This window comes from Akebia trifoliata, chromosome 1 (assembly GCF_017979445.1).
Source record: "Akebia trifoliata isolate Shusen 1 chromosome 1, ASM1797944v1, whole genome shotgun sequence".
Classification (NCBI taxonomy): Eukaryota; Viridiplantae; Streptophyta; class Magnoliopsida; order Ranunculales; family Lardizabalaceae; genus Akebia; species Akebia trifoliata.
In genome coordinates this window covers 10698749-10710709 of record NC_141375.1, presented here as the reverse complement: position 1 = coordinate 10710709, position 11961 = coordinate 10698749, and the positions used below count along the sequence as shown (strand labels likewise).

At 33.0% G+C, this 11961-nt stretch overlaps 1 protein-coding gene across 4 annotated transcripts; it reads left to right on the top strand.

Moving 5' to 3' along the window:
• Positions 1-4512: 4512 nt before the first annotated feature.
• LOC147410682 (homeobox-leucine zipper protein ATHB-15-like) lies at positions 4513-11947 on the top strand. 4 transcript variants are annotated; one of them, XM_086438458.1, is made up of 9 exons: positions 4542-5288; positions 7889-8009; positions 8165-8233; positions 8397-8503; positions 9165-9288; positions 10831-10956; positions 11056-11130; positions 11331-11428; positions 11510-11947. In XM_086438458.1, exons 5-9 carry the CDS (start codon positions 9265-9267, stop codon positions 11727-11729), a joined length of 543 nt encoding a protein of 180 aa, XP_086294584.1. In that variant the 5' UTR covers positions 4542-5288; positions 7889-8009; positions 8165-8233; positions 8397-8503; positions 9165-9264; the 3' UTR covers positions 11730-11947. The 4 variants fall into 4 exon arrangements, with proteins under 4 accessions (XP_086294599.1, XP_086294584.1, XP_086294575.1 ...); XM_086438449.1 differs by having other exon boundaries at positions 7272-8009; XM_086438465.1 differs by having other exon boundaries at positions 4556-5288; positions 7272-8009; positions 10382-10956.
• The last annotated feature ends 14 nt before the right edge of the window (positions 11948-11961 follow it).

Sequence of the window (11961 nt, the reverse complement as noted above, 5' to 3'; positions counted from 1 at the left end):
TCGATCAAGAAGTACAATTAGTACAACTCAGGTTAGTTTTTCCTATTGAGCTCGATGGGACCTATGGTTAGGTTTAATTAGATTTTAATTAAATTGGGCTTGTGTGAATTAATTTCCTAACAGGCAAGAGATCAGTGATGAAATCCGATTTTTATTTTATTCGTGCCACCCTCATAAGGGTGCCCTTTTTACAAATGTGCAATCGGAAGTGTGCAATTAAATCACTCAAATTCAATACAAAAACCTACTTGCAAGGGATGCGTAGGGGTTGTGAATTTTACCTCCTGCTCTAAACAAATTTTGAACGAGTTGAGTCGACTCGGGCCACCGACACCAAACTTAGTGTACGAACTCGAGGAGCCGAGACAGTTACGTCCCACTATCATCTTCCTTTAATTCTATTACAATCCGAGCCTTCTCGGAATAATTAAAATTAAATTTTGAAAATAAATTAAAAACTTCTAAAGAGAAAATCCTACTGTAGTTCTACTTTGAACAAAAAATAAATTTTGTTTCTTCGTCAAAGGATTGAATCCTGGTGGGGGCATAAAATTCCGAACCACATTGCTCCTTGTCGAATCCTTCGACTAAAAATAGAAGATAAATCAAAGCTAGAATTCCAGAAAAATTATATGTTCATTGAAATCTAGAAGTCTGAAGAAATATTTTATAAAAATTTAAAATATAAATCTCAAGGTTTGACCGCGGTGCCACAGTTGACCCAGGCATCGCAAAAAAATTCTGATGAAATTGACTCAAATTTTAGGATTTTGTTCATACTGACTTCAAGAATCCAACAATATTTTTTTTGAATTTTTCTGAAATAAAAATTTTGATTGACAAAAAATCAAATCGGATTTTCGGATGAAAAGATATTGGATTACACCGTTGTCCCTGGCAACGACGCCAATTTATTCGAGTCTTTAGATGATATAAAATAAATAACAAAAGGAAAATCTAGGTAAGCAAGGGTCGAACCACAGAGACAACGTTAATCCAAAGTATTTTTACTTCCAATCCAATTCAGATTTATGTAACCAATTAAAAACAGTTTTCGAGAAAGATATTTATCTAAAATAAATTACTAAAAGAAAGACTTAAAAAATATAATAGAAAAGTGTAGATCAATTGGATCCACCTTTAAAAGTTTTATCAATGAATTCTGGTTGTCTTTTTATCTTGATCTACTAAAAAAAGTTAATGTTTGTGGATCGAAAAATCAAGTAGTTATAACATAAATGAGATCAAAAGTATGTAATAAATTAGGTCAAGACTATTAGATAAACATTAATTATTTTATGTAAAGCATGATTCTTTTTGAACTTATCAAAGAAAGATACCATCAAAACTTTGAGAAATATTTAATGGTTAACCTAATAATAAACACCTAAAACTATCACAGTAAAGCTATGAAGTAGTTACGAGAATAGTAAAACACTAATAAATATTGCTCCAACTTCCTCAATCAATCCAACGAAGATTTAGCTAACAGTCACCACAAGAATAATAAAGTAAAATAAAATAAATATCATATAAAAGAGAAGAGAGTGAAAGAAAGAAATATCTTAATTGCTTCTTGATTTGAAACTGGCAGAGTCTCCTTACAACTTTTGTAAAACCAAGAAACATAAAATAAAAACCTAAAACTAAAAGAATAGAAAAAGAGAAGTTGATTTTAAAGGAGTTGAGAGATCCTTCTAGGGGAAATTGGAGATCCCATGCCCATTAGTCTAGTCTCCTATTTATAGAGAGACCAAATTAAGGTTTCAGAATCATTCCGTTATTACCAAAATACCAAAGTCCTATTTCAATACCAATGTCTTTCAATCACCAAACTTTAATAGAAATTTTGATGCATGACTTTCTTCGTTGACTGCGCCACTGCTGTTGATCATAGTGCTGTAGTATAATTTTGCTCAATTGACTTGGATCATAGTGGTAACTTTGAATTTTCCTGATTCGCCTCGAAACTTTGTGAATAATTCCTGTTACATGTAAATAACAGTAATTAGTTCTGAAATGTATAATTTAATTGAAAACAAGAATTATTATTTTTTATATGCAATTAGAAGGTTTAGTATATAATTTACTGATAAAGTTTATGTAATTAGAGCTCTAGAAATGAGTTTCTAGACCCTGATCAAAACCCATCATTAAACCCAATTCACCCAAAACTCATCATCCACCCAATCTAAAACTTACCAAATGCAACCTAGACTCATTAATCATTCTCTACAAATACATTTCCTAAAATTAGTCCTTGATTTCCTCCTTTATGTTTTAACAATAATAATAAAAACTCAAATTTCTAACCCATATTTTCTCCATTATAATTAAATAATCAATTTATTTTTCCTGTAAAACCCCTCAATTACACACCTTACACTTTATACACCAAAAAATTTCTTAATCCATTTTCATTTCTCTTCTCCCTCAACTTATTCTTTTTTTATTTTTATTTTGAGATCTTGCTCTCTTGTAAGGTTAGGATTATTTTAATTTTGCAAGTAAGAAGAAGGAAGGTTTGGACGCCATTGTAATGCAAAATTCAAGATTAATTGAAGCCTCAATTGTCTCCATCTTTTTTTCTTCTATTCACTTAAATTTTAATTTGCCATGTTGAACTTACGAAAATTGGCTAAATCTTTTCGTTTAGGGAATCAATGAAGCCTTGAGTGAGTATAATAGTTTAGTAACTTAAATTATATCCTAACATATTTTAAAGAATAATATGGTCTATTTCACAATTAAATTCTAAATTAAAATTTTCTTATCACATTTCCTTATCGATCATCCTCCGGTTAAATCCCTTTATGGTCGATGCTCGAAAGTAATTTTAAATCATTGGGAATTATGACTCAAGAAGGGAAGGAACCCTTAGACTCAGACTTGGACTGTTGCACTTTAAATTTCTACCTTCCAGGTTCAAAACCGTTGGAACAATCTTAACCCGAGTAATTCAATGGACATAACTTAATTACTAACGTTAACAATGTACTCATCTCATGGCGGATTCAATCCCCCTAGATGATTTCATTTATTTACTATCTTTTATTTATTAATTGTTTACTTCCTGTCTTTAATTGCTTTATTTACATTTCTGTCTTTAAATTCTACAATTAAATTTCTAGTCATAAATATTTCTAAAAGTAAAAATATCGGTTTTTAAGTTTTTTTGTATTTAATTCTTTTTTTATTTTAAAAAAAAAATTGATAGTCCCCATTTTTCCTATGGATTCGACCCCTTACTTGCCTAATTAATTAAGGACATATTTATTTATTCTATCAAAAGCAACATCGTAAATAGCATTGGACACTATCAATGGATCAGACCAAATCTGAAATATGATCTTATGGCTTCGAATTTGGGTTCTAATAAGGATTCCATTTCATAACCTCTATGATGAGATGGGGCCTCATTCTGATAAAATTTGAGAAATTATATAAATTATTTATGTTTATAAATAATAATTAAGTAAATTATATTATATATTTTGATTAAATAATGAAGTTTATTTTTATTTTGTGTATAATATTGGATTTGATCTGATCCGATTGTTATTGGATTGGGTTTGGAGTCTAGGATTTTTCTATTTACAAGTATATATTTCAACTGTACATTTTGCAGGATTTCTTTAATTTACTACAAATCTTTTTAGACTAGTGTTGTTAGGAAAAATTTAACCTTTCCATTCTCCCCTTTTAGCATTTATTAAGTGCTAATGGAAAATAAATTAATAGTTTTACAATTTTTTGGGATCTTCTAGTCTTTTTTAAAATTTGGAAAATTTTATAAATACAAAAAAAAAAAAAAAAAAAAAAGAAATGCTTTAAACCATGTTTTTGGAGAGATTAGAACACAATTCTACTAAATTACCCTTAATCGAATTAAGGTTAAATTTATCTGTTTCTAGTTTTGTATGGGCTTCTCCTATGAATGTTCCTGGATTGATCTTTTTGTTAGGGTATCTTTGATATCTTTCATTGTAAAAACTTGAATATTCTATTGAATGTTTATCTTCTGTTAGTCCTTCTATCTCTTTTAGATGATCATCGCCTTCATGGATAAAATTATTATTCTTCAAAACTTAGGATTTTTCTCCCCTTACTAATATGGCTTTTCTCGTTTATAGTTACAATTGAGGCAACTAGACAAGAATGGATAATTTGAAATAACTGCGGTATAGGGAAGGTGGATTTGATTTAGTCCTAAGATGTCCACATACCTGAAATAAATGGATTTGAGCCTCATGGTCACATTCAGAGAGATTTCAAAATTTTTGTAATAAGTGAGTTGTCAGCCTCATGTTCATCTTCGGTCTACTTCCCATTTTAATTAATTGATCTTGATGGACTTATTTTTTACCTTACTTGTCACGTGTCAAAATCCAAGACTCTTGATATGAGCCATGATCCCTGATCCATAATCCGTTTCATGAATCTCAACCTTGGGGATGAATGAGAAATTATTGAAGAGTTATACAATGTATAACAATTACTCAGAATATTGAAATATTCTACGTTTTGATGATATAGATATTTGACACATCTTCACTCAAAAATTCATAATCCAATCAATTTAAAATTATTTTTAACATATCATACAAGTTCAAAAGGTGATTCAATTACTCACCATCTAAAAATACTATATTTTATAAAATTCATATTTTTTTCCCTAAAAATTTAGTAGAAAACTGAATTAAATTCGTAACTCGCACTACGTGAAAACCTCAACATTTGATTTAAAAAAAATTGTTAGGCATGGCCTGACGAATTTTAGAGTTCAAATTACACGGCTACAAGACCACAAATTTCATGTATTTTCCCAATAAACCGTGATTGGGATTTAAAAAAAATTGTTAGGCATGACCTGACGAATTTTAGAGTTCAAATTGCACGGCCACAAGACACAAATTTTCAAATTACACGGCCACAAGACCACAAATTTCATGTATTTTCCCATTAAACCGTGATTGGGACTCTACCTCTCTCACTCACTCTCTCTCAATGTATGTCGCTCTCGATCGATTTCTCTCGATTTCATCTTACTCTGTCTCTGATCTTTTTCTCTCCCTCCTTTGATCTCATCTCACCCTCTGATCACTCGATCCACCTCTCTATCTCTCTCTCTCTCTCTCTCTCTCTCTCTTGCTCTTTGTCTTTGATTTCTCAAAGTGATCCCATTGTGTCTCTGATCTGTCGAAGTGATCTTTCGAATTCTCAACATTGGAATGATGGAGAGAAGAAGAAGCGATTAACCTCTTGAAATTTCTCTGTTAATTTTTAAGGTGAGTCCATCTCTCTCTCTCTCTCTCTCTCTCTGGTTGGTTGATCCATAACACTATTATGCTTGTTGGAGATGAGATCTAGGGTTTCTGATTCCATAAAATATATTAGTTTTAGTTTTCTATTTCCCAAATGTGTTAATTTTGCACGATGAAACAAAATCTAAGAACAAATAAAATTTTGATTATAAATCCCAATTATTTTATAGATCTGAATATTGTTTTGGTTTATTTCCTAAATGTTGTTCTATATTTTTTGGAAAATCTGTTTGTGTTAAGATTTTCATTAACATAGATGAAGGATTTGCAATGGAAGAAATTGCAAGGTTGAGATATTTATTAGACTGTATAGAATTTTCCATCATTGCAGTGCTAGGGCAGTGATTGCAGCATTGAACTTTTCAAATGTTTGGTTCATCTTGCATCCTTGTAATGATTCCTATAGCACGTGTGGTTTGGTTAAATTTCATTCCTTTGTTCTTTGATAGTGTAAAACTTCTATTGAGGACATGTAGTTGGTCTGTACCTCCATGGCTCCATAATGGATATGATAAGCTGTGTTTTATATGTTTTGCTAAGTTGGCATGGGTCTTTGTTTGGACTTTGGGGAAATATTGGTTACAACTCAGCCAGATTGTTTATCTTTTATCAGCTTTGTTTTTGATGACATTGTTTGTTTCATGTAAGAACAGGGGCACTTGGCATGATTCCTGCTAATACAAGTGGTTTAATATTATTAACTGATAAACCTAATTGCCAGCTTCAAAGATGTTTCTACATGATTCAAGGAAAAGGAAAGAAAGGCACACAAGATAGTTAATTGTTTTATTATTTTACTGACATAATAAACCAACATTCAATCCCCAACATTATTCTTGAAAGAGAGGATTGTTATGCCTCTTTGTGGAAAAACAGGTCTTACAACCGCGTTAAGTTGCATTTAGCAAAAATGTTTTGCCAACTCCCTCACATACCATATCCCCTTGGTACACCAACCTTCATACCCAAGACCAAATTCATTCAATATCTAGATGACTATGTAGCTCATTTTAACTTAAGCCCTCAATATTGTCGGTCCGTTGACATGGCAATGTTCGATGAGTCTGTTGGAAAATGGACTATCGTAGCCAGGAACACGGTCTCAAATGAGGTTGAGAGATATACTAGTATGTTCTTGGTGGTGGCGACGGGAGAAAATAGCGAGGGGAATATCCCTGAGATTCCTGGATTAGATAGCTTTGGAGGGGAGATAATCCACTCTAGTCAGTACAAGTCAGGGTCCAAGTATCATGAAAAGAATGTCTTGGTTGTTGGGTGTGGCAACTTGGGAATGGAAATTGCCTATGGTCTTACAATTTTCGGAGCTAAAACATCCATAGTTGTTAGAAGCCCGGTAAGCTTCTATACACATGAAGTGGTTCCTTTTCCTTTTTTATTTTAATTTATTTAATTTAATTGTGGTGCATGTATAGTGGTATTGATGAATATGATAACCATCTAGACTTAGAACCAATATAACCAGTATATTTTAGTTTTAATATATCTGGCCTAACCAAGAAGCAACTTATATTATAGCGATATCGAGGATTCCAAGTCTCTTTTGAGGGAGACCTAAGTGATCGATTGAAAACGGAGCCTAGTTTGACAATTGTAACCATTTCTCTTTATATCCTTCTGAGTCTCCCCTTCTCTTTGAAAATTTATAAATGTTTATTTTTGTATTTTATAATTATGTTTAGTTCCTTTAATTTGTAATTTTGTTAGCTTCAATTCTTGCTGATGGATGGATATCCGTTTTCAATCGATCACTTAGGTCTCCCTCAAAAGAGACGTGGAATCCTCGATATTTTAATTTATTTAATTTAATTGTGGTGCATGTATAGTGGTATTGATGAATATGATAACCATCTAGACTTAGAACCAATATAACCAGTATATTTTAGTTTTAATATATCTGGCCTAACCAAGAAGCAACTTATATTATAGCGATATCGAGGATTCCACGTCTCTTTTGAGGGAAACCTAAGTGATCGATTGCAAACGGAGCCTAGTTTGACAATTGTAACCATTTCTCTTTATATCCTTCTGAGTCTCCCCTTCTCTTTGAAAATTTATAAATGTTTATTTTTGTATTTTATAATTATGTTTAGTTCCTTTAATTTGTAATTTTGTTAGCTTCAATTCTTGCTGATGGATGGATAATTGGTTGCGGTTCCAAGTCCTCACTAAGGAGTTGGTCTCACTACAAAAAAACTGCAAAATAGGGACAAATATGGAAAACAGCATTAAGCCGTTTCTATTTAAAAACGGCATTAAACCGTTTTATCTTTTAAATCCATTTTAATTGTAATTTTAAATTCCAAATTCTCATCCCATGAATTTGATGGTTATGATAATTTATTGGGTTAATTTTTTTGGCTGGATGTGTTGATTGTTGTGTCACCACTACCCTGCATGAGTTCAAGTGTATGCAGAGGCAGGGAGGACATTCTTCATTCTCCTATCTGTTCCAAAATATTTATATTGTAAAGTGTGGTTTGCTAATAGACATGGATATCCTTAAGCTTTGAAGTAGATACTTAGATGTCAATGGTTGCATTCAGCTTCCAAAAGGATTTGGTTGACAGTTTGGGGGGCAATGTTGTTGCTGAGAAATTAGATAGCTTGATGATTCCCACTTGTGAGCATCTTAAATCATGTGCGGAGGGTGGACGTCTGATTAAGGTATTACCTATGCTATATTTATTTATTTTTTACTTTACTTAGTGCACTCGCATTTGTTTTTCGTCCTTGAGCATAGCATGTAGGGCAGAAACTAGTAAGGAGTAATAATAACCTTCACATATGTCTGATCCATCTCCTTGTATTTCGATGGTTAGGTATTTGAAACACTTCTCTAGTCATTTTAGATCACTGTTTTGAATGCCTACAAGTCAAATTTTGCTCAGGTAAGTCTGGTTTTAACTCCAGTTTGTTTGTTTTTTGTGCCGTCTCCTTTTCATTTATCTATGTTATTGATAAGCATTGAATAAGTGGTTCTTGAAATCAACATTTTTTTGTTCCTTTGGTTATCTCACTTTCACTTGTGACTTGATTTCCATTTAATTGTAGTTTGCGATGTTCTATGCCTGTGCGTTGAATCCTAAAAGCTGTGGTGTGAGATTTGCGGTTATGTTTGTAGATAATTTTGTGTCCCAAGCATTCCCTCCACTTACAAGGTAAATTTTTTGTTTTGTTTTTGTCTAATCGATACTCAACAGTTGATCGGAAAGAGATCTCTTTAACTGTTAGAATTATTTAAAGCTTCTCATTCTATATTATTTATGATACCAAATTTGACATGCTGAAATATAAGGTAAGCCCCCCCCCCCCCACCCAATTCTCACTAAAGTCAGGCCTCTACTCACGTCCATGTAGGCCCCCACGAGCGTGTCATTTAGTTTGTCAAAAAAAGTGTATAATTACATCCAAACCCTTATATACTATATCAGCTGGAAACTCATCAGATTTGTGCAGCATAATATGTGGTTATGATCTTTTAATCACTTTCTCACACACACACGGACACTCCCAAGCTTGCCAATTTCCCTTGTTGGCACATGATCTGTGTAGCGATGGTGTGTTCATATTTGCAAGTTCTTCTATTACCAGGAGTCTTCAAAACCAGTATCTTAAAGGGATTCATAGAAGTCTACTGAGGGATTAGATGAGGACCAACACATTACTTGTCATAAGATGTTCTTTCCATATTATAATATAATTTTCAATTGGAACTCTTTTTGTCTTTATCTTTTTTTTCTTCTAATAATTCATGTTTTAGGTGATTGCTTCGACAGTTCTGTTTGTTGTATCTAATGTTATATACACTGATTTATACAGGAGTATGGTATTAAAGGATTTCCGACAATAAAGGTGTTTGCACCTGGTAAACCTCTAGTTGACTACCAAGGTGCGAGGGATGTGAAACCTATTGCTGAATATGCACTCCAGCAGATATATTTCGGTATGAGTACATGGCTAGAAGCTTGGAATTTTCCTTTGCAAATTATTTTGTAGGAGTGCCAACTTCTTACATAGCTTTCTTTGTATTTTTTCTTGTCGATAAATCATTAATTATTGAATAACCACCATCGTAATATAAAATGGGGGTGAATTTCGTGAAAAAAAGAATTTTGCATGTTTAAAGATTTACTTGCATCGCCCTCTAATTTTGCATGTTTAGATTCCATTGATTGATTCATCTCTTTGTTATTATCATTGGGTTGTAATGCACATGGTGTTCCTGGTATTTTTGAAGTACATACATGAATACCTATAATTCGTGTAAATTTTATTCCTCATATAGAATGAATATCGAAAAGGTTTCATTGACTTGATTTTTTTATTAGACTTCTAGCCTTCTCGGGCCTTTTGGGTTGCATACGTGAAATGTTTGTTTCTCCTACATTTACATTTTATATGTTAGTTTAGTGCTTGAATTATATCAATATGTATTTCGCAGAATTTCAAATCGTTACTGAAAAATATACTTTTGCGAAATGAAATCTTTTGTCTTATTTAGTCAGCAAATGGTCATCCAAACAGGCCTCAAAATTCTTGACTGAAATGCATATATTCTAAATGGTTGTCTTCATTGATAGCAAAACTAGATTTCCTATATTTAGTTTTATTTACATAGCTGTCGCAAAAAATCTCATTTTGTTCTCATTAAAAGGAGAGAGAAAATCTGCTTTAACAAAATAGAATCAAAGTTTGTTTATTAGTAACCCTTTTTGTTTCCTATTTTGTGCCTTTTTACCTTAGTGCTTGTTTGGACGGTGGTGCTCAACTCCATTATTTCTTATTTACTTTGTTTAGAATCAATCAAACATTTACAAATCTAAGAAACTAGGAATCTGAACTTTAGGAAGACTAAAACAAACGACCCATCCGAACAAAACCCTTCATTGCTTAAATCCTTTTTTGATCTAGGCACTTCTTAATATCAAATTAGCCAAATCCTTTCTAACTTAATCTTCTTTCCTATGAGCATAATTTATTTGCTAGTTGATTAGTTCACACTTTTAAGACAATGCAATGACCTTTTCTTTTCTTAGAAGTGAGATCAAGACCAATGAGACGAGGGGATAGATCCGTGACAAGTGGCCCTGGAGATGGTTGGAAGCTCTACTTGGTCAAAGAGGGGAGGATGTTTATGAACCTGTATATATATATATATATTATGAGAACTAGAGGGCTGTGGTGTTGGTTTGCCAATGTGGTTATCCATTTAATTGTCTTTCTTTTAGAAAAGGAATCCTTGTTCAGCTTGCTCCCCTAATCTAAACCATATTGAATATCATGGGCTCAACATCATATAGAAATGTGTTACAGATCTGTTTTGGAGTCTGGCAGTCTTGTGGTATGCAACCAATGACTGTAGACCCCTGTAATGGGAGAAGGGAACTTTTATTTCCCCCTCTTGAGAGTTGTATGGAGTTGCTTGACTGTGTCACATGTGCTATGAAATTCTCAAGTTTGTGAAAGATCACTTAGTTGTACTCAGGGTTGTCTGAGCATGCCACCACTGTGGCATTTTGTGAGAGCTGAAATGTTGACCAGTGGGTACCTCATTAGATCCTGTGAAGGGGGCGGGTCCATACTACACATAGTTGATCATATGGATTTGGAGGTATAGAGTCACCTTGCTTAACTTTCCTTTGTCTGCTGTGATATTTTTTTCCCGTTCTACCAATGGACTACTAATCTTAGTACCTATTATGTGAACCAGCCAGCCAGTGTACTAGAAGTGTTGCGCCCGCTATATGAATCATCAATAGTGCTTGCTCAAAAGACTACAATGGCGTTAGGACTATCTATTACAATATTTGCACATTGTTGGAGTTTAGATTTTTTTTTCTGTGCTATTGTTCTACAATGACAACTAAACTGGCGTTTTGTTATTTAAAGCCATGTTCAAGTTCATGGAAGATAATCAGACAATTGTGGGAGATGTGTTGAGGTTTTACATATTATCTTGATTATGGCCCTGTCTTTTTCATCTAGGCTTTACGCCAGTTCAGGCAGATTGCTCAGGAATCAGCTGTCATTGGTTGGGGCAGAATACCTGTAGCTTTACGAGCACTCAACCAGAGGCTGAGCAGGTGAGTGCATCCTAGTTATTTGCCTTACGTGGCTATTGGAATGTCTTATTACATCTCAAGTCCTCAAATGTTTCCTTGCAGTGGTTTTAATGAAGCCCTTAATGGGTTTGTTGATGCCATTCTTGTAAACTCATCTCCTAGCAAGATTACTGGTGTAAATATTGGCTTTGCTAATGGATTTTCTATTGTGAACAATGTCGTTCTGTGTGCCAAGGCATCCATTAGTTATCTGGTTCTCTTTCTGGATGCTTTTGAAGGTTTGTATTTCGTTTTGTTGAAATTGGACTGTTTAGATTCTTGATTTGATGTGTGTTGGAGTAACATTTTGATTGAGTAACCAATGGAATAATTTAATTTTAGTATGAAATTTAGTGAAAATCTTGTGTTTGATGAAGTTTAGATTCTTGTGTTTTATTTCTAAGCAATTATGTGACTCAATTTCATTTGTAAGTGTCCAATTGCTTCAATTAGAACTTGTTTAGTAATGAAATTTCAATATATAATATGAATTTTGAGTTATTTAGTTTAATTAG

What these genes read in the sequence shown, in the direction of transcription:
- LOC147410682 (XM_086438458.1), top strand. Translation starts at nt 9,265, where the DNA reads ATGCACTCCAGCAGATATATTTCG. An exon ending in TTGATCATATGGATTTGGAG is followed by an intron (nt 10,957 to 11,055) that starts GTATAGAGTCAC and finishes TATGTGAACCAG; the next exon opens with CCAGCCAGTGTACTAGAAGT. An exon ending in CTCAACCAGAGGCTGAGCAG is followed by an intron (nt 11,429 to 11,509) that starts GTGAGTGCATCC and finishes GTTTCCTTGCAG; the next exon opens with TGGTTTTAATGAAGCCCTTA.